Source organism: Drosophila yakuba, chromosome 2L (assembly GCF_016746365.2).
Source record: "Drosophila yakuba strain Tai18E2 chromosome 2L, Prin_Dyak_Tai18E2_2.1, whole genome shotgun sequence".
NCBI classification, from domain to species: domain Eukaryota; kingdom Metazoa; phylum Arthropoda; class Insecta; order Diptera; family Drosophilidae; genus Drosophila; species Drosophila yakuba.
Window position 1 is genome coordinate 24853359 of NC_052527.2, and position 23245 is coordinate 24876603.

At 40.4% G+C, this 23245-nt stretch overlaps 1 protein-coding gene across 4 annotated transcripts in view; it reads left to right on the forward strand.

Moving 5' to 3' along the window:
• Positions 1-23245, forward strand: part of LOC6539147 (mitogen-activated protein kinase ERK-A) — an 81517-nt gene that overhangs the window by 21799 nt on the left and 36473 nt on the right. For all 4 annotated transcript variants that reach the window (XM_039371328.2, XM_039371330.1, XM_039371329.2 and 1 more), the window contains one exon: positions 11274-11384. In XM_039371328.2, coding sequence (XP_039227262.1) covers positions 11274-11384 — 111 coding nt within the window. The remainder of the gene's footprint in view (positions 1-11273; positions 11385-23245) is intronic.

The window sequence follows — 23245 nt, forward strand, 5'->3', positions numbered from 1 at the left end:
TGCATGTAATTTCCTTTCGATAGCAATATGCTTTTCAAAGCATCTAAAGCACATGCTGTTCTTTTGAACGAATTCTTTTCTTTTTTCGATTGATTGTGCTCTGAATTTGAGACACTTTATCATATCGTGGCCATTTTTAGAGCAAAAGGCACACGATCTAACTTGCACTTTTCTTGTAGCAAGCTGAGCGGTATTTTTGGTAATGGCATTTACTGAGTTCTATTGTTGCTCAATAAACTCTAGTACATCTTGTAAGGACTGTATAGCTCTTGCCTTTTTTACATGCTGTTCATACAGCTGCAAGGCTTCTGGCGAAAATTTCCGCAGCAGAATTTCTGCTAAAATTACGTCAGCAGAGCTTTCTTTTTTTCCTTTTTCCATTATGATGAATATGCTCTCGGTCGCAGTATCCGAAAACTTCCCTAAATTTTTCTCATCATGGGATAGCAAGCACTCCAGTTCCATTAATTTGTTAAAGTGTTGGGAGAATATTTTTATACCCGTTACTCGTAGAGTAAAAGGGTATACTAGATTCGTTGAAAAGTATGTAACAGGCAGAAGGAAGCGTTTCCGACCATATAAAGTATATATAATCTTGATCAGGATCAATAGCCGAGTCGATCTGGCCATGTCCGTCTGTCCGTCCGTCTGTCCGTCCGTCCGTCTGTCCGTATGAACGTCGAGATCTCAGGAACTACTAAAGCTAGAAAGTTGAGATTAAGCATACAAACTCCAGGGACATAGGAGCAGCGCAAGTTTGTCGATTCATGTTGACACGCCCACTCTAACGCCCACAAACCGCCCAAAACTGCCACGCCCACACTTTTGAAAAATAATTGATATTTTTTCATTTTTGTATTGGTCTTGTAAATTTCTATGGATTTGACAAAAAACATTTTGCCACGCCCGCTCTAACGCCCACAAACCGCCCAAAGCTGGCGCACCCACAATTTTGAAAATTTGTTTGATATATTTTCATTTTTGTATTAGTCCTGTAAATTTCTATCGATTTGCCAAAAAACTTTTTGCCACGACTAATCTAACGCCCACAAACCGCTAAAAACTGTCACTGTTGAAGACTCTCCTTCGCACTTCCACTAGCTGAGTAACAGGTATCAGATAGTCGGGGAACTCGACCATAGCGTTCTCTCTTTTTTTTGATATGCAAAGAACAAGAGCCCTCAGAGCGACGCACAGTGGCGCATTAGATACTTTTCCTAAATTAAATTCAAATTTTGATGACAACGGATCGTTGCGGATATCGCATTCGACAGGTAATAGTAATAGTATCAAAGTTTAACATTTTTTGGGTTGCAAAAAAAGCAGGTATTTTTTGCAGAAAATTTTGAAATTAGGTAAAATATGTAACCGACCGGCTTGGTTATGGTCTCTAGGCAAAGGTTTATCAAATCTCGGTTAAATAAAGGTAGAATAAATGTATAATATTCTTTCCAAGTGCAGGAATACCTGTTTTCCCGAAGCACTAATTTTCACATATTTTTCAACTTTGATGGAGTATATAAATCGATTCCCTACCATTTTTTCCAGTATTGGCAGCATGTTTTTCAATCCCTGACTTTGTAATGATTTTAAATGAAGGTATAATGAATAACTATTCTTCAAGAATATTAAATTAAGTAAAATTGAATTTTTTGCTTTTCCAACCTAATGCGTTATTTATTGGATCTTCTCTTATTATGAGACTAACATTAATTATTCAAATCTTATTATATAAATTTGTTTAAGTACTATATTAAATAGTTGTATTAGTTAGAGACGGCCCTAGAATTTCTTTGCTGGGCTGGAGAATCTTTGCGCTTTAGTCTGCTGTGACTACATACACGCGTGAGCGACTTCGCGAGAGGATTTTCGTGTACGGCGAGCTTTGCTTGATGTTTACTCTTTCTCATCTGGATTTCCTCGTTGAAGAGGTTTATTATGAGGTCTCTATGGATGCTTTCGCTGCGTAGGTACCATGGTGCCCCAGTGATAGTTCGCAGAATCGCTGACTGAGCTCGCTGTATAATTTCAATGTTGGTTTTGGACGCGTTTCCCCATAATTCACAGCCGTATGTCCAAATGGGTTTCAGCACGGTATTGTAGAGAAGTACTTTGTATTCCAGACTAAGCGGAGAGTTGCAATTAATAAGCTAGTGGAGATTGCCTGCTTTAAGCTTCATATGAGTCCTTTTAGATTCTATATGTCGCCGCCAGGTGAGGCGTCTATCTAGGTGAACCCCGAGATATGTTACTACGTCTGATTGTGGGATGAGTGTATTGTTTAGGGTACATGGTGGGCAGGTTTGTCTATTCAGTGTGAATGTTACATGTCTGCTTTTGGTCTTGTTTATCTTAATGCGCCAGTCCGCAAACCATCTTTCCACTGTTTTAAGATGACAGTCAAGTTTTTCTGTTGCTCTTGATGGGCATTTGGATCGGCTGAGTATTGCGGTATCGTCAACAAACGTAGAGGTTGTGAGCTGATAGTTTGTAGGCATGTCTGCTGTATATAAAGTGTAAAGAACGGGGCCCAGCACACTTCCTTGGGGAACTCCAGCATTGATGACGCGGTCGTGTGAAGTCGAACTGTTACACCTGATTGAGAACACTCTTTTGAAGAGATAAGATTCGAACACTTTGTGCGGAAGCAGTTTTGTGGGTATTCTGCGGAAGCAGTTTTGTTATCTTGTACATTAGTCCTTCCAGCCAGACTCGGTCAAATGCTTGTGCGACATCTAAGAATATTGCTGAGCAGTATTCCCGGTGCTCAAAAGCAGTACGAGTTTCGTACCTGTTCGATCGTCCCATGATTTTTGCGAAAACCAAATTGAAACACAATATTTCGCATTCTTAAGTAGGGAGCTAGGTGTTTTAAGAATGCCTTTTCAAACAGTTTCGAGAGACACGATAGGAGACTGATTGGTCTGTAGGATGAGGGTTGCGTTATGTCTTTGACCGCCTTTTTCCACCTTTGGGGATAGTATCCAAGTTTCGTAATAGCGTTAAAGAGATTGCATAAGGTCAGAACCGCACACGGTGAGAGTTCTATGATCATTTTTGGTATCACCAAGTCGTGTCCAGGTGATTTTTTGGGCTCAAGATCTTTTATTATAGATGCTATCTCACGTTGACTAAATGTTATTGGATTCATTGGTGGCTGGATTTTAATTGCTACAGGTAGGACAAATGAGTTGCTAGCAGTATTTGGTTGAAATACGCCTTGAAGGTGATCGGCGAATGCACTTGCTCTATCTTGTTCGCTGCGTATCCAGCTTCCTGAGGGGCCTCGCAGTGGAACGACTGTTTCTGCTGGTGGCTGAATATTTTTGTGTGCTTTCCACAAAGGGTTCTTCTTGCTGGTGGGCGATAGTTGTTCGATATATAGATGCTGGGCGTTTGCTTCCTCAAGCTGAAGTGCCCTGGTTAGACCACGTGTTGCTATTTTTAGCTGTTCCTTAGCCTTTGGGGGTCTGTGATTCTGCCATTCTCTTCTTAGTCTTCGTTTTTCAAGTACTAGCTGTTCGATTTCGCGAGTTGTCTTGGTATGATTTGTCATTTTGTGTGTGTCTGAAGGAGTAGAGGCCTTGGCTGCAGCAACAAGATTTTTCTCCATCAATTCGGTCAGGCGATCAATATCCTCATGGGTAGATACTGTTTGAGTTGGTACCATGTGAGTACAAACATATTTCGTGTACCTTGCCCAGTTGGTCCTGTTGCCTGTCAGCCTGTAGGTGTGCTCAGTTATATGTGGTCGATGCCTGTGGGCAAGTAAAACTGGTGAGTGATCTGATGATAGTTCTGCAAGTGACTCAGCCGTAATATTATTTCTAGGGATCTTTCTTATTATTGCGAAGTCAATGAGATCCGGGAGCTTATTTGGATCTGCTGGCCAGTATGTAGGCCTACCCGGAGTGACATAATCGATCTTATTTCGAGGCTTAATGAGCGCGTTGTAAAGTTGTTTACCCTTTGGGTTTAAAAGGCGTGAACCCCAGTGCGTGTGCTTGGCATTGTAGTCACCAGCCGCTATAAATCGCTCACCGAGTGAGTTGAAAAATTCCAAGAATTGGTCTTCAGAAACTGCAAAACGAGGTGGGCAGTAGACTGCGGCCAGAGTGACGGGGCCGATGCTAGATTGCATGCTTATGGTAGTGGACTGCAGGTAGTCCGTTTCAGTTCTATTATGAAGGTGATGTTTGATGCGACCTCTGATAAGTATGCTAGTGCCGCCATGGGCTTTTCCGTCCGGATGGTTAGTGGCGTAGAATAGGTATCCTGGAACATGGAAGTTGTGCTTGTCTGTTAGATGTGTCTCGGAGAGGAGCATGACGTCAATATTTTTTTCGGATAGGAACTGGGCAACTTCGAGTTTATGCCGTGAAACGCCATTCGCGTTCCACATAGATATTTGAAGTGGAGACATTATGTTGATTTTGATGACACGAGAAGCTGTATCAGCATATTTTGGTTTCGCATAAGCTCTTGCGTTGTGGTTTGCATGAATGTCATAAGTTCTTTTAGGGTTTGCTGGAGTGAGATCATCATTGTTTCAATGCCAGTTGATATATGTTGCGTTTGATCGTTCGAAGTAGTTATTTCCGGTTCTTCCCGCGTAGTAGTTGACTTTTGTGTTATTGGATTCACGCTTTTATTTCCCGATCTTAAGGCAGTAGCGAAGGAAACGCTAGGATTGGTACGATGTGTAGGAAGGCGCAGTGTGACTGATGTGTGTGGCCTGAGCTCGTGTTGATTCTCCGTGTTTGTTAAGACGGTTCTTTAGTTCCTTATATACTACACAGCCACGCCAATTCGCTGTGTGACTTCCTCCGCAGTTGCTGCACATTTTAACAGAGCTGTCTTCCTTGTTCTTATGACAGTTCGCTGTGCTGTGGGCATCACTACAGACTACTCAGATAGAGTTCAGTGTACAGTAAGCCTTAGTGTGGCCATATTCTTGGCAGTTAGTGCACTGCTCTGGGCGGTTGCGCTTGTGTGGCTCTTTTACTGTGATACGCCGATGCAATATGAGCTGTAACTTGTAGATTGGGTGAACTTCATTTTTTTTTTAGTACCTGGCTCTCTGGCTCCAACTCGATTTTGAACATTGGTTTTGGTTCCTTATTTTTGTTAAGTTAGCGCTTCTACGATTTCAGTGGTCGAAACAGTTGCCTCAATCCCTTTGAGAACAACCTGTAGGCCCCTTGCGCTTTTTAGTTGGTATGTATAAAAGTTTTTTCCTGCATCGTCCAGGAATTTGGTTAGGATACGATGGCTAGCCTCGGTGTGAGTTTGAACTTTTGTTCACTAAGGCATTTGAGGTTTTTTCGCGAAAGTATATTGGAGGAGGCTTAACCTTCTTAGGTTCCTCTTTGGATGGCTTTGCCGTTTGTACACTTTCATCAGTAGAATTTGCCAGAAGCTCAAATCTGTTGGTGTTTGCTGGCGTTTTATTAGTGACATCGTCTCTTGTAATTTTTGCCTTATTTTCGGATAGTTGGTTTTTATTATTTTGAAGGCTGAGTTTTCTTTTTATTGTTATGTAGCGATCCATTCCAGTCTGTATGCGGAGCAAGTACTTGCGTCGACGAAATTGAGCGAGCCGATGATACCGTTCCAGTTGTTGTTGTGATTGCAGTTGCAGTGGTTGTTGTTGTCACAGTACTAGTCACCGTAGGCAAGCGTAAAGAAATTTCGCAAGCTTGCTGGTTTTGTGACGAAGCTAGTAATGAGGGAGAGCAAGAACGCGCTCTTTCTTGACTTGTTGGCAAAAGTAAATTCGTCGAGTTAGGGGTGATTGACCGCTCGCTGTCTGCAGAAGTCGCGGAGACGTATGAGAAGTACGCGTTGTTTCGTTGCAATGAGAGCCGGCGGTCGTCTTGCTCGCGTTGACGCTGAGCGCGAACGTCGTTCTGACTCATAGTTGTTGTTTTTATTTGCTTTTTTATGGTTTTTGGTTTTTTTGTTTGAAGTTGTAAAAAAAAAAAAAAAAACTACTTCTTTGTTTCAAACACAGAATATGTATTCGAGCGATGGTGGATCGCACAGAGCGTCTCTTTCGCTTTTGATTTATTTATTTGTTTTATATTAATAGCCATTCACTCAGATTAACCGATACGGAGCTCGATTAAAAACACGTCTTCACACGTCAACGAACGGCATGCCAGACATTTAATCTCAACTTTCTAGCTTTTGTAGTTCCTGAGATCTCAACGTTCATACGTTCAACAAAAAATTCAAAAAAGACAACATTTTAAGTTTTAAAAATTTTTGGAAATTCCATATCTTTAAAACTGGACGTGGGCAAAAATAAAGTACAACAAGAGAGTACAACAAGTCGAGTTCCCCGACTATCTGATACCCGTTACTCAGCTAGTGGAAGTGCGAAGGAGGCCTTCAACACTGACAGTTTTTTCGGTTTGTGGTCGTTAGAGTGGGCGTGGCAAAAAGTTTTTTGGCAAATCGATAGAAATTTACAAGACTAATACAAAAATGAAAAAATATCAAAACATTTTTCAAAAGTGTGGGCGTGGCAGCTTTGGGCGGTTTGTGGGCGTTAGAGTGGGCGTGGCAGCATGATTCGACAAACTTGCGCTGCGTCTATGTCCCTGGAGTCTGTATGCCTAATCTCAACTTTCTAGCTTTTGTAGTTTCTGAGATCTCGACGTTCATACGGACAGACGGACGGACGGACAGATGGACATGGCTAAATCGACTCGGCTATTGATCCTGATCAAGAATATATATACTTTATTAGGTCGGAAACGCTTTTTTCTGCCTGTTACATACTTTTCAACGAATCTAGTATACCCTTTTACTCTACGACTAACTATGATCAGCACCTTTCAATCACGTGGGCCGTGCTTTAGTTTTTAGCATTGAAACCGCTCACAATGAATTCATTGCATTTTGTGATAGTGCATTGAGCGCATCGAGAAAATTATATATTTTCCCTCATAAAAGAAGAATCTGAATAATAGGTTACCTAACCGGCCGTCGGTTATCCGACGCACTTAGACCATTAGAGGTCCGTTGTGATACCGTGTCTGTTTTCTCGTTTATGCCCGTCGAGGTTCGTGTGAACTTAGCAGTTTCCCCAGCCAGAGGCGCTGGTGAATTTTTGTATCCGATGTCGGACAGGTCGGACGTGTCTATCAGGAATCTGCTTCCTAATTGAGCAAGTCTTTTCGCTTGCAGTGCTGGACAGTGGCATAGTAGATGCTCCACCGTTTCTTCCATTTCTTCGTCCCTACAGCTACGGCAGAAATCATTATAAGGGGCATTTAGTCTTCTGGCATGGGTGCCTATCAACCAATGCCCTGTGATGACTCTCATAGCAGTGCTGTGGTTTGCTCTCGTCAATCTTAAAAGTTTCTTTTTGAGCTTATTTTTGGCCATATTTGGCGTGTTAGCCGACAGTGTGTGGTGTTTTCCCATATTGTCTGTTTGTTACGGTTTAGATTTTCCCTAAGTAGTAGTTAACAAGTGGCTTAAGGCATACTCATGCCCTCCATCTCTTGTACGATTTGATAGCTGCTTGTCTGTCACTTTAGTGATTTTAAGTGTTTAGGGCCTCCCTTATTGCTGCCACTTCAGCTTGAAAATCGCTGCAATGATAGGGGAGTCTGAACGAGATGCCTAGGCCTAGCTGTTCGGAGTAAGCTCCTCCTCCTACTCTGTTCTGTAGTTTTGACCCGTCCGTATAGAAGCATATAGCATTCCGGGGGCCAGGTGTTCGTGAGTTCCAATCGTGCCTCTCTGGGATGATTGTGTTGAAAAGTGTTTGTATGTACTCCGTTGGAGTGCAGTAGTCTGTCCAGGATACATGAGTGACCCGCTTCTTGTGGGTTCCACTGTTTGGTATCTCTAAGCCTGATTGCCGCTACTGTAGCCTGTTCCATGCCAGCTAGTTCTGGTCTTGGGAGGTTGAGTATGGCATTTAGGGCTTCGTTTGGGGTGGTGCGTAAAGCACTGCTGATGCATTTTTGCTAGCATTTTTATGCTGGATTTCTTTTTCAGAGCCGGCCACCATACCACGACCCCGTACAGTAGTATTGGTCTGACGTGCCCCATTTGAGCCCTATTGCTTTCTTGCACGTGAAGAGTGTTATTGAAGCTTTTTTATATCTGTCTGTGAGATTCAAGTTCCAGTTTACTTTCCTGTTACGCCCAGGTACCTTGCGCTGTTACTGAAGGAAAGTCAGGTGAGCAGTTGGTTTATGAGTCCCACCAAGTGGCGGTCCACCCCAAGCTCTGTCAGGGCTTGTCCGGTAATCGCCGTTGGGATGACGTTGTTAAAGGCTCGTTCTATGTCCAGGAAAGCTACCAGTGCATATTCCTTTTGCGACTTTAATTTTTCAATCTTGGAGACGAGAGAGTGTAGTGCTGTCTCTGTCGATTTCCCTTTCTTGTAGGCGTGTTGCGTGTCTGTGATGAGACTAGGGAGCCATCTACTCTTTTAAGGTAGCCTAGGGTTGTGGCCGATTTGGACAGTATTTTTTTTAAGTCTGGCTGCTTCAGTTGTATTTTCAATTTCTGAGCAGAAGGAATGCCACGAGGATCGCTTTGCTTTCCTGATGGCTTTTTTGTAGTTTGCAAGGGCTCTCTTGTAGGCGGTCCACAGGGCCTCCTCATTTCCTGCCTTGGCCCTGTTCAAAAGGGTTCTGCAGTCCATTCGGAGTTCTGCTGACCACCAGGGAGGTTTTCTTTTTCTTTTGGGCTTGCTATTGGGGCAGGTCTTTTTTAGTGCATAGTTGCAGGTTTCTGTGAAGATTGAAACTAGTACGTTTAGACTAGAGATTGTTTGGGGGTATGGAGGGGGATCCGTTGGGACTTTTTCCCTTAAAAAATTTATGTATTTTTTCCAGTCTGTTTTCCTTGGGTTTGTGAAAAGTGCTGGTTTTGAGGGGTTGATTGTGAGTGTCGTTTCTATGTACCTGTGGTCCGAGAAAGAGTGCTTATCTAGCACCCTCCAGTGAGTTACTGTCTCTAATAGTGGTTTAAAGACGAGAGTTAGGTCTATTACCTCTTTTCGGTTCTTAATGATAAAGGTGGGGTCATTACCTTTATTACATATGAAGAGATTTGAAATGAAGATAAAATTAAAAAGAGACTCACCGCGGTCGTTTGTGTCTGTACTTTCCCATTGTGTATGTTAGGCGTTAGCATATGTTTTGCTTTTCGCTGTCTTCTACCAGTCTCCTAACCAGTTCATCCGCCTGTTCTTGCCTTTCGTAGGCCATGTATGATGACAGCACTCGGAACGGAGATGGCTGACTCTCCACGGTGGCTGCCGCGTTGTCTGCATCGCTGTACTTATGGAGCAGAAAAATGCTAAGGTGCTTTTTGGCTAGAATGCAGGCTATTATTTTACCTTCGCTGGGAGCTGTAAGAAGCTTATATTCCTTAGTCCCTAATCCTGAAACCTTTCCTCCCATTATCCAAGGTTCCTGGATTAGGACTATGTCGACTCCATCTTCAGCCAGATGGAGTTGAAGAGCAGCGGAAGCTGCCTTACTGTGGTGGAGGTTTATCTGCAGAAGCCTCACGGACATCTGCTGTGGGCCTCTCCACCACGGTTGTTTCGGCTACCTCATCGTCCGATGTGTCTAGGTCTGTCAATTGACCCATGTTCGCAAGGCTGCGGAGGATTGAGGCATCGGTCAAGTAGCCGTCCTCGGTTTCCGATGCCTCGATCTCGGAGGCGATCTCCTCGATCACTCCTCCACTGCCTTCCTGATCCTCCTTGGCGGAGTCCGGTTTGTAGACCTTTATGGTCACTGAGCTAAACCCGAAGATTAGCTTCCCGTGAGTGACCTCAATGGGAGCTAGGGACTCCTTGTTTAGAATAAGGATGGCCTGGTTTGTTGGTCCCTCCATTTCGTCGACCTTCACCACTCGCCAGTCCGAGGTGGGAAGGTGCGGGTTGCAACGCTGCAGCATGGTGAGGATCTAGTCCGGCGCCTTGATGGATGCCGGGATCCAGATCCTTGCACGGGGTCGGCAAGGTACGTCGGACCAACTCACCGCCACAAGTCCGGCGCCCTCATACACCTCCCCCAGTTCTTTTACTGCGGCTTTGTATAGACCGTCACAGGCGATCACCTTGACGCCGCCTTGGAACCGTCCCACGTCTTTGCAGACAGGAGGGGGGCCAGGTTCCTTGGCTAGAATCTCGAAGCAGTTTATGGCTAGGGCTACCTGCACCCACTTCCACTTATTACGTGGAATCCTGCCACTCGGGTCGTTTTTGTCGACCACGCCCAGGAGAATGCGGTTTTTCGCGATTGCCACAAAGGATCCCCCTGGCTGTTCGCGTTGCCGCTTTGCCGAGGGGTCGGAAGGGACGTCCTGGGAGCGCTCCCTCTTAGGTGGAGGACGCTTTTTGACCTCTGTGGGCTTGGGTGGTTTGTGGGCTTCCTTGCCGAAGTTTGGCAAATCGGATTTAGCCCATTCCACCTTCTTCATCCACTCAGCCGAAGAAGCCGTTTTTGATCTCTCCTGGCTGGGTAGGATTTGACCCGCATATCGTTCCTCTGCGTAGGTATGTTTGCCTTTACCGAATGCCACTGGGTGCTTGCCGTCCTTGGCTGCGCCTGAAGGGGGCATCATGGCACTAGGGCCTGGAGATGTTCCCATGGCGACGGCTTTGGGCGGCTTGCACTTAGTCGCCTCAGATTTGAGGCGGTGTTCACCCGAACCCGATCCTGTGGTGTTGGCCAGGCAGGTGGGCTCACTCACCAACTTCGCTGCCTTGAAGTTTGTACGGCCAGACTAGTAGACCGGGTAAGGCTTCTTAGAACAGGGGGTCGCCAGGTACCCTGAGCTCTCCGTTTGAGACTGAGCTATTTTGTGACCCGGGCCCTCAGTCAGGCTGACTCTCGGCACGGGTCGAATGACACCTTAGTCCGGCCCGGGACGCCCGACTACCATTTGCCAGCATCCTCTGGCAGAAACATAACCTTGCCAGGGGACCTGTTTCCAGCCGCCCTTGCGCGGAGGGTATAGTCGCAATTCCGGGTGTATGGACAGTTACGGCGCGTTCTTCTAGCAAGCTTTAAACTACACGTTATTCCCCTTGTCCATCACCCGACTGACGGATATCTGAACAATAAGTGAAGACAAATTTCTCGGTTGTGATAAAGAACCAAGCTATTTCTGCTTTGGCTTTAATCTAACAAACGCAAGCTTGACAAAGTTCGTTTCATTTATCGACATTTTTTTATTTTAATTTTATTTATTCGGTGTGTTTAAAATGTATACTTGTTTCATTTCAGATTATTGATATTCGTGATATTCTTCGGGTTGATAGCATAGACCAAATGAGAGATGTTTATATAGTACAGTGTTTAATGGAGACTGATTTGTATAAATTACTTAAAACACAGGTAAGGATGATCTCGGATATTTAATTATAACGTATTAAAAACCCATGGTAGTTATATCGGATATGTTTGGCTGTTCAATATTTAAGGCCATGTCTTTGCTATATATCAAACAACAAATTTGTATGTATGTACTTTTACGCTCTCTATAAGCATGGAAGCTCTTTTCTACAAGGCGTAAGGAACTGTTTTACTACGTTCTGCCCCCTACAATTTGCTGACCGGCTAACTCAGAGTTGGAATGTGATCAGCAATAGGGCTCAAATGGGGCACGTCAGACCAATACTACTGTACGGGGTCGTGGTATGGTGGCCGGCTCTAAAAAGAAATCCAGCATAAAAATGCTACCAAAAATTAAAAGAGCTGCGGCACTCTGCATCAGCAGTGCTTTACGCGCCACCCCAAACGAAGCCCTAAATGCCATACTCAACCTTCCAAACCCAGAATTAGCTGGCATGTAACAGGCTACAGTAGCGGCAATCAGGCTTAGAGATACCAAACAGTGGAACCCACAAGAAGCGGGTCACTCATGTATCCTAAAAAACATTCAAATAGTCCTCTCCAGGACAGACTACTGCACTCCAACGGAGTACATACAAACACTATTTAACACAATCATCCCAGAGAGGGACGATTGGAACTCACGGACACCTGACCCCCAGAATGCTATATGCTTCTATACGGACGGGTCAAAAATACAGAAAAGAGTAGGAGGAGGAATTTACTCCGAACAGCTAGGCCTACGCATCTCGTTCAGACTCCCAATAAGGGTGACCATAAAACACTTAAAAACTCAAAACCAGGAAAACTCACATGTAAACATTTTTAGTGACAGCCAAGCAGCTATCAAATCGATTGGCTCAATCTTAAGTCACTCGAAAACAGTATCGAATTGCCGCTCATCTTTACACGAGATGACACAACAATTCGTAATCAGCCTTATATGGGTACCCGGACACAGGGACATAGAAGGCAACTGCGTCGCAGATGAACTAGCTCGAGAAGGCACTACCGCGCCACTCATACAAGAGATGGAGGGCATGAGTATGCCTTTAGCCACTTGTAAACTACTACTTCGGGAAAATCTAAACCGTAACAAACAGACAATATGGGAAAACACCACACACTGTCGCCTAACACGCCAAATATGGCCAAAAATAAGCTCAAAGAGAACGTCAAAACTTTTAAGACCAAAGCAAACCTCTGCACTGCTATGAGAGTCATTACAGGGCATTGGTTGATAGGCACCCATGCCGACGACTAAATGCCCCGTATAATGATTTCTGCCGTAGCTGCAGGGACGAAGAAATGGTAGAACATCTACTATGCCATTGTCCAGCACTGCAAGCGAAAAGACTTGCTCAATTAGGAAGCAGATTCCTGATAGACAATTCCGACCTGTCCGACATCGGATACAAAAATTCACCAGCGCCCTTGGCTGGGGAAACTGCTAACTTCACACGAACCTCGACGGGCATAAACGAGAAAACATACACGGTATCACAATGGACCTCTAATGGTCTAAGTGCGTCGGATTACCGACGACCGGTAAAACCTAACCTAACCCTAGAGTCTTTTAAAAAAAAACCTCAATTTTTTTATAAATACCTTTATGTTGGCATTGTGAAAGATCTTCAGAACCCAGTAGAATTCGCCGGTCTGCCATCGGAAAATAGTTATTTCAAAAATGATGGCTGCATTCTTCAACTCCGAATGGTAGTATACAAATCTTTTTTTTTTTAATCACCGAAATCGATGTTTGTTTGCGTTCGCGCTCATTAAGAATAATTTGATGATAGCCAGCCTTGAAGTCTAATGTCGTATAAAAATTTTACCTTACCTAGGGTCCCCAATATTATTGTAAAATTTGGCATGGGATGTCTATCACGAGACGCAAATTCCGATTACCCGCTTCGTCGACTCATACTACGTTATTGTACGGCAAGATTGATTACCATTTTTTAGCTGATTAAAATATCCAGAGTCCTGACTAACTACCACCGACGTGTTGTAATGAAGAGCTTTGTAAGGGGTTGCAAGCAGTCCTTTAGCATACTTAGAAAAACAGTCTAGAGGCTAAAGGCGGTCCGTCTGAGCAATCGACGATAGTGAAATTGACATCATGGCAGGTATGGTGTGATCTGGTGATGTGCAGAGCTTCCGGACCCCATTTGAGTTGAACTAAGGAAAGGCACTGCGATGCCCCTGCTTGTTTTAAGAGGGCAATGCCTATTTTTCCGTCGAATGCTGACAAATCCGGTAAAATAAAGAATCTGACTTTCGTATTTCATAAAGACACGAAGCAATTTTTTCTGACTCAACCTCTGGTACCAAGGCTACGGCGGATGGCATGTCTTTTGATTTTGCTGAGAAGAGCACGTCCGCGAGATTACGTCTTCAAGGAACTTGTCACATAGTACCTACGTCAAACCTGCCCCATGTGTTATAATCACCTCATAGGTCTGCTGTTTTCATTATACCCGTTACTCTAAAGATTCGTTGAAAAGTATGTAACAGGCAGAAGAAAGCGTTTCCGACCATACAAAGTATATATATTCTTAATCAGGATCAATAGCCGAGTCGATTTGGCCATGTCCGTCTGTCTGTCCGTCCGCATGAACGCTGAGATCTCAGGAACTACAAAAGCTAGAAAGTTGAGATTAGGCATACAGACTCCAGGGATATAGATGCAGCGCAAGTTTGTTGCCGCAGCGCAAGTTTGATTCATGTTACCATGCCCACTCTAACGCTCACAAACCGCCTAAAACTGAACCTCTGATAAGTTCTTAATCATAAGCTTTACAGAACAATCTATGACCATCAGTTCATCCATATAGACGAATGCTTGTGTAGGCTCGAGACCAGAAAATGCGATAGTCATCAATCTTTTAAAGTATTGAAAATCACGTTTAGTTCAATATCCTCATCAATAAGACTAGTATCTATGTGTATTTTTATGTTTATTATTTGTATTCTTTAATATTTTATATTTCCTTATTTGCAACACCATTCACCACCATTCACCAGAGATCAAAACGCAAGAGAGATAGAGAGAGCTTGTTTCCAGAAGGCGATATTATTAGTGTGGCCAAAACCGATATACAATTAAAATACTTAAATACAAAGGCCACTGATATTTTTGTAAGGGAATAGCGATAATTCAACCCCTATTTCCCCCTTCAAGAATTGCATTAATAAATTTATAAACTCAAGATCAACAATTCATTTGTAATTATAATTTACTTATTCTTATGTGCATTCTGGAAGTAGTTAAATGATCCAGCATTCGCTGCAAAGGATACGGGAAACACCCAGAAAAACCGAATCAGATCACGGTTTAATTTAATGTTGACAAAAAATCGTTTCAAAGTATAGCAAACAAATAACTCGATAAACTAATTTAACTTTATTCAGCATTAGCAAGTCTGGTTCAATTATCACAAGTCCCAATTGATTTCGAAGTTCCAAGAATTTTACTGCAGGCAACGGCTTCGTGAACATGTCGGCAAGTTGATTCTCTGTGAAAATATACCCAAAACAGATAACATTAGACTCAATTTGCTCTCTCGCAAAATTATATTTTATATCTACACTGACGAGCAAAACTGTAACACGAGTTGTATATTCTAACTTCAACGGTCAGTATCTTCTCTCCTATTTTATGTACGATAATAATCTTAGTCTTGTTTTGTTGCTACTATATTTGACTATCGCTTGTGAAAATATGAAGCGATTTGATAATCTGGAATAAATATGCCGAAGCAAAATGTAAAAGAAGTCAAATGTTACAGTTTTGCACTGGGGTGATATATTAAACGAAAATTTTTTTTTAAATTATTTTAATAATGAGTCCACAGCCCTTTTGATTTTTTTAGCTCCGATATGCGATTTGGCATACTTTGGGTATACCGTAGCACCATTTCAGGAGGAATAGCGTACCAGACGTCCTTTGTTCTTTCCCACAGCTCCATCATTCCACTTGGAGGGGCTGCATATTTTGCCAGTTGGGATTTATACACAAAAACGGAGTTGGTCCCTTGGTGTTAATTGAAGGTATAATGCGGAAGGAACAGTACCTAAACATTTTGCAACAAAATCTTAAAGAAGTGATTCAAAATATGGGTATTGCTGCTAAAAAATGCATATTTCAGCAAGATAATGATCCCAAACACACTTCGAATTTAGTGAAAAATTGGATGGAAAAGCAACTTTTCAGTCGCTGAAGTGGCCACCGCAATCTCCGGATATGAATCCAATCGAAAATTTGTGGAGCCATGTAAAATTCCAACTGGCAAAATATGCAGCCCCTCCAAGTGGAATGATGGAGCTGTGGGAAAGAACAAAGGACGTCTGGTACGCTATTCCTCCTGAAATGGTGCTACGGTATACCCAAAGTATGCCAAATCGCATAACGGAGCTAAAAAAATCAAAAGGGCTGTGGACTCATTATTAAAATAATTTAAAAAAAAATTTTCGTTTAATATATCACCCCAGTGCAAAACTGTAACATTTGACTTCTTTTACATTTTGCTTCGGCATATTTATTCCAGATTATCAAATCGCTTCATATTTTCACAAGCGATAGTCAAATATAGTAGCAACAAAACAAGACTAAGATTATTATCGTACATAAAATAGGAGAGAAGATACTGACCGTTGAAGTTAGAATATACAACTCGTGTTACAGTTTTGCTCGTCAGTGTATATGTTTACTACGTTTATGACGAGGGATTCATGGCTATACTAATGCATCCTTGTTATCTTCGTAAATTTTGATTGGGATTTTAAGATCGATGCTTATACTTTTAAGAAGAGGTTTTACCGCAAGGCTTCTCTTACAGCCTCAAATAACGCCATATACTCAGCTTCAGGTGATGAAGCTTCAAAATGAGTTCTGCCCCTTGGTGTTCCAACATATTAGATTACAATCAAACATTTTTAACGAATTCCCTGTTTTACTCTTCCTATCAAACTCGTTACCTCCCTAATCAGAATCTACATATCCAATTAATGTATTTTCAAATGATGAATTTTTTCTAAAACTAGTTTCATTTCACTTGGTCCTTTTAAATATCTAAAAACCCTTTAAGACTCTGCCATAGCTCAGAGTTGTTTTTGCTGCTGTATCGACTTAATATATTTACGGACGTATACAAAGCATTATGTTCATTTAACACCCTATAAGATTACGACACGGAGCATTGCATTTTTCGTCTGAGTTAAGTAACTCATAATTCCGTTTGTTTGGTAAAGGAGATCCGACTGCATTGCATTTATCCATGTTAAATTTGTTTAAGATTCTTTTAACATACGCAGCCTGACTCAATTAAATTTTATCTTCATGCATTTCTATCTTAATACCAATAAAATGTCGTATTTCTTTTAGGTCAGTCATTCAAAACTTTTCCATTAAATACTTTTTGAAATTATTCACTGTTACCATATTTTCTGTAGCTATCACAACGTCATCAACATATAAAAGCACAAAAATCTTTTCTCTGATGTCATCTTACGAACCAACACTTCAAACCAGCACCTAGCGGCTTGTTTGAGCCCATTTGCCTTATTCAATTTACATACACTGTCACCTTTAAATGGAATACCCTGAGGAAGTCTCATATATATTTGCTTCTTTAACGTGCCATTTAGGAAAGCAGTTTTTATATCCATTTAATGTACTTTCAATTTATATTGGACTGCTAATGATAACATAGATCGGAAACTTGAAATTCTAGCTACAGGACCAAAAGTCTCTTCGTAATCTACTTGGTATTTTTGAGTAAATCCCCGTTGGAACAAACCTGGCTTTATACCTAATTGGAATTCCTAGTTCGTTATATTTCAGGTATTTCTGTAACTGTCCAGGTATTACTTAAATTATGGGCATCCAATTGAGTTTTAATAGCAGCTTCCCATAAAGATTTTTCACTTCAACTTTGTATTTCTTCAAACGAACTTGGAATGTCGTTAAAAATAGAATGAGCATTTAAAATGTAATTGTAACAATCAATTTTATCTTCCATGTACGATATTTGTGGCTTGTTCTTTAGCCTATCACTTCTTCTGGACACACATTCATCACTTTCAGTTGGTTGTTCTATAATCAAACATTCTCCATACTGTTATTCTGTATATCTATTTCATTGTTTTCTTTACTTTCATATAGTTTACAAGCTGCATCATTAGCCTTACTCTTATTCGGAATACTTTTTTTTATCACATTCCTTACTCTTATTTAGGATATTAACTTTATCACAACTTTTTTTTATCAGTTTTCTTACTCTCATTCGGGATATTAATTTCACTTTTTGCAACTCTAGAATTAACCATATTTATTTCATCTACAATTACATCTCTTGCGACAATGAATTTCGTATAATTGACGTCCTGTTTGGTTCATAAGCAACATAAGCAAATAGTTTTGTATGACTTTTCATCACTGTTAGGCCAAATATTTTTAAATATTTTAGAAGAGGTTTTCGATTGTGCCATGCCTCATACGAGGTTTTTGAACAATTATTAAGTGTTCTAGTTGGAATCCTATTAATTAAATAGGTGGCTGTCAGAACAGTCTCACCCCAGAAGCTTTTATTTAATTAAGCACCATTCACCATGCTACGATCTTTTTCAGTTATTGTCCTGATCATTCTTTTTGATACGCCGTTCAATTGCGGTGTATACGGCACAGTCAAGTGATAACTTATCCCTTTCTCTACACAATATTGACGCATGTCGCTATAAAGATATATATAGAAATGAACCATTTTAAGGTTGAAATGCGCCTCACTTTTGGATAATAAATCCTAAATCCAAAAATTGTAAAAACATCAGATTTGTGTTTCCTAAATATGTCAAACAATAATGTGTGTATTGATCAACGAAAATAATGTAGTAGTAGTAGTGCTATGTATTACAAACAGGGGTATATTACAAACAGACGTAATTTTACTTGTTTACCATTTTAACATGCTTCACAAATCTCATCAACTGCATTAACCTTATCAAAAAGATTTGCCTTTACTAATGTGACCTAATCTCTCATGCCTTAACCCGATATTCATTCTTTTTATTATTCCCATTTAATTTAGGCTTTAAATTTAAGAATCGGGGTATCGAACGTACCTGAATTTTCAGCAACAACAGATTCATTTTGGAATATCTTTACACCGGTATTGCCAAACATACGGGCATGCAAGCCTATTGAAGTCGCTTCACAGATATTACATTTTCTGCAACATCCTGGCAATAGAGCACATCTTCAGGCGAGATTTGGTTTCCATTGTTGAGTCCAACAATTCCACGCTTCGTTGCAAAAATAGATTCGCCATGTTTGGCAACTGCAATTTTTATAGGCGCCTCCAGGTTGATGCAATCCAAAAAAAGTTTTTCGTCATTATTTAGATGGTAGCACCAGAATCCAAAAATTTGGTCTTATTGTTTTCAAAACGATTTAACACGTTGCTGTGTTTGCTTTCTTGTTATTTTCTTTATTTCTATCATTTATAATTCTTTTTAACGAATAACAATCTTTTTTAATTCCACAGTAATGACACTTGATATTATATTCTCCTTTTCCCGTAAATGGTTTACGAATTACGCTGTTACTATTTTTAAATGATTTTTACATATTATTGTTGTTATTATAAGCAACTGCATTCATCACTTTCCTACTTGTGTCCCTGCTATCGTTTTTAATTTTTATCTCGTGATCGAGCAATCTGTTCTTTACGAAATCTAAAGTCTCAATCGTAGTTATTACCCCATTGTATGACAAAGGCAAGGTCAAAAGTAAGTAAGACATTTGTCCATCTCTTCGATTTTCGCTCCCGACGCTAGAAATTCACTCATCGAACGTCTTAAAATGAGAAAGTAGTGCCATCTCACTCGGCAGCTTCAGAGACAATAACCTTTTTCGAACTGCTAACTGTGACGCGAGACTCTTTCCCTTGATAGTACATCTAAATTTCTAAGAATCTGTTGCGCCGAGTTGTCGCTCGTTGCAAAATTAAGAAACGAATCACTAAGATATTCTATTATAGTGCTCTGCTTTTTCCTAGGAATCGTCAACTTTTTGCGGAATATCTTTATCAATTACTTTTAAAACATTTAATTCGGCGAATAGGGCTCTGATTCTAAATGTTTATGTTTCGTTTTGCCTTTTCTATTTTTTGTATAAAAAGACATTCAGATCTCTTTATGCGGTAGATTTTCACAACTTAAAGCAAACCAAAAATGAATATCACAATCTAAGACACACCGTAATCTCGGCCCATAACCTATTGAAAATCATGTTTATGATTTGTATTCTTTTATATTTTATTTTTCCTTATTGAAACACCATTCACCACGAGCTGCACACAGCAGAGATCAAAACGCAAGACAGATAGAGAGAGCTTGTTTCCGGAAGGCGATAATATTAGCGTGGCCAAAACCAATATATAATTAAAATACTTAAATACAAGGGCCAATGATATTTTTATAAGGGAATAGTAATATTCCAACCCCTATTTCCCCCCTTAAAAATTTCATTTATAAATTTACAAACTCAAGATCAACAATTTATTTGTAATTATAATTTACTTATTCTTATGTGGTTGGTGTGGAAAGGAATTATGCGCTAGTTTTAAAGCAAATGGTAATGGCTTAAAACGGTATGAACCGTTTATTGTTGAAAATGAAGATATATTTCTTGCAACGGGCAACAGTTTTTAATTGTTTTGACGACATTTCTTTTTATCTAAGTCTGGGAGAGATTTTATTGGTACTAATAATCGATAAATTGTTGTACTTGTACCACCCCCACAAAACGCCCAAACCTGCCCGCCCACACTTTTGAAAAATGTTTTGATTTTTTCATATATTTATAAGTTTTTTAAATTTGAATCGATTTGCAGAAAAACGTTTTGCCACGCCCACCCTAACGCCCACGAACTGCCCAAAACTGCCACGCCCACACTTGAAAAATGTTTTTAATATTTTTTCACAACTTTGTTACTCTTGTAAATTTCTCTCGATTTGCCAAAAGAAAAAAACAAATTTCTCCCTCGCACTTCCACTAGCTTAGTAACGGGTATCAGATAAACGGGGAACTTGACAAAAGAGTTCTCTCTGGTTTGTCATCTTTCAATCTCAGTTTCTGCTTATATATGTAAATTGTTTGGCGATACTGGTTCTGTCGTCAGACCAAATATATCTGTTTATTTACCATTCAGCATTTCCAACTGTGTTCTATTGTGGCAATTGTTAGTTCGAGCAACACCATAGTTCGAAATTTGTTCATATTCTAAGTTAATCAAAAGGTAATGTGATAACTTGTCCATTTCTTCTATCTTAGCACCCGACGCAATAAGCTCTGCTATCAAGTCATCAAAAAAATGGAAATGACTCACAAGACAAGTATCGCCCTTTAACTTCAATGCCAGCAACAGAGAACTGCAGCAAGCCACCGGCACCCTAAGTGCACCCGCTAAACACCGGGAGTCTCCGCACCCGGGTGTTTGGAAACACTATATTTTTAGCAATGACAAATACCCGGGTGTTTTGCCACCAGGGTGTTTTTTGTACTTGCACGAAAACACCCGGGTGTCAGCTGTGCAATGAAGTTTAGAGTGAGTGACGCGCAAGCAAAGATCGGACATTTCTGTATGCATAAAAATTGTATGGGTAGAAGCGAGTCGGTTCAAAAAATTTAGGGTGAATGGAAACACCCATGAAAAAGGTCTGGCACATGTTTTTGCGTTTTGATGTATCTAATGTCTTAACAAAAAACAAACTTATGTATTATTAAATAATATATTATATATATTATTAAATAATATATTATATATATTATTAAATAACATAACATAACAATATTAAATAACATAAAACATAATATATGTTTACCGAAACACCCGGGTGTTTCCGAAACAAAAGGCACTTGCCTTTTTCTGCATGTTTGCCTTTTCTACCCTTCGTTATGAGTGGCGAGTGATTGGCACCCGCGAGGTAGGGTGCCGCATTGATTCGGGTGCATAGGATCCAGGGTGTTTGCAGACACCCGAATATTTTGAGCGGGTGTTTGTAAGTACCTGCGATGACTGGTGTGAGTGTCACCCGCACTTAAATTTGTTGAGTGTGATTAGGGTGGCAAAAAATGGCACTCTTGCAGTTCTCTGGCCAGCAACTTCTTCCGTACAGAAAGTTGCGAAGCCAAGCTTTTACGTTCATAAATGGCATCAAGATTTTCCAAAATCTGCTTGGCATTATTCTCTGCATTGGCGAAGTTAAGAAACGAATCGCTCAAGTATTCAATTATAATATTTTTAGCATTGCTGTTTCTCTTTTTCCATTGATCGATCTCTTCTATTGCGTCTTTCTCAATAATGTCCAATAAATCATTTTCCTCTAACAGAGCTCTAATTCGAAAATTCCAAAATGAATACTTATCACCGTTAAATGCCTTTATATTCCGTTTTCCTTTTTCCATATTCCTTGTCTGATAAATTTCGGCGTCTAATTTTTTTTGTTCTTCTTGCACTTTATGCTTTAGCACGTAGTTTCTGTAATCCGTGTGCACTTACACAACCTCAAATTCAGCGTCCAAATTTTTTTCTTGATTTTTTTTTTTCTTTTTTTCTTTTTGCACTCTATGCTTTAGCAGTTCCTGATTTTTTTTGTGCACTTACACAAGCACAAATTTGGCGTCAAATTTTGGTTGTTCTTCTTGCACTCAGTTTCTTTTGCAACAGTTATTATTTAAAATCACTATTATTTAATTATTTTGTGTCTGGGCCCATAACCTATTGTTTAGACCAAGAATACAACCAAGAAACATATATGATCATGTCAAAACCATTCTCATGTATACAATTATACACATAGATATATGGACATTTACAACAAAAGTAAAGTATCAGTATTACGTGTGTTAAGTATTACGACAAAAACATTCTTTGATGTTGCAATTGACTTAAAAGCCCATTCTCAGGTTGATTCGGTGTACACACCATAAAAGCCGTTGACAAAGTTTGTCATTTTGCTTTGCGGGCCAAACTTTCCAAGCTTGGTAATCATTGTTCCGTTTTAAATTGGATAACATCATATAGCAAATAGGACTTATTATCGAGATTGGTGGGGTTGCTACTTCTGGATTTCCTCAAGGTAGTTATCTGTGCCTTTGCTTTTCATTCTCTAACAATCCTTACAATTCTCTAATTACCTGCTATACGCAGATCAGCTCAAAAGCTATATGACAATTAGCACTATTAGCTTCTTGCTTCAGTGTGATTTGGATAGAATTTGCAAATGGTGCACTTAAAGTAAACATCCTTTAGATATAAACAAATGCAATTTTGGTACAAACTAGCAAATGCTTGTCAAGAAGTGCTTATTCTTGCTCCATAATTAATGAACCTTTGTCCCTTTTAAATGAGATTTTGGACTTGGAAGTTTATTTTTTTGGGAATTCGAATTATATTCTTCCAAAGACTAATGCAATGTTTGGGTTTGTTAGGCGAAATACCATTCAGTTCAGAGATCCGTACTAGTGTCTATCTGTGTACTATCCCTTCGTCCGTTTTAGGGTGGAATATGCTTCCATTATTTGAGGCCAACTGTTCATGTCAATAGACTTGAACGGCCTGAGACAAAATTTATAAAATTTGCACTCCAGTCCCTGCAGTTCCCTCATTCCCGTCCTTGCTCATTGGAGGATCGCCGTTCAATAACTGGGCTGATGTTTGTTAATGATATATTGAACGGAAACATTAATAGTTATTATTTTTTTTTTGGGGTTCATGAATATAAATATTCTAGCAAGAAGTCTTTGCACCTTGATCCCATTTAATAAACCCACTGTGGAGACCATTTATGCGCGAAATTTA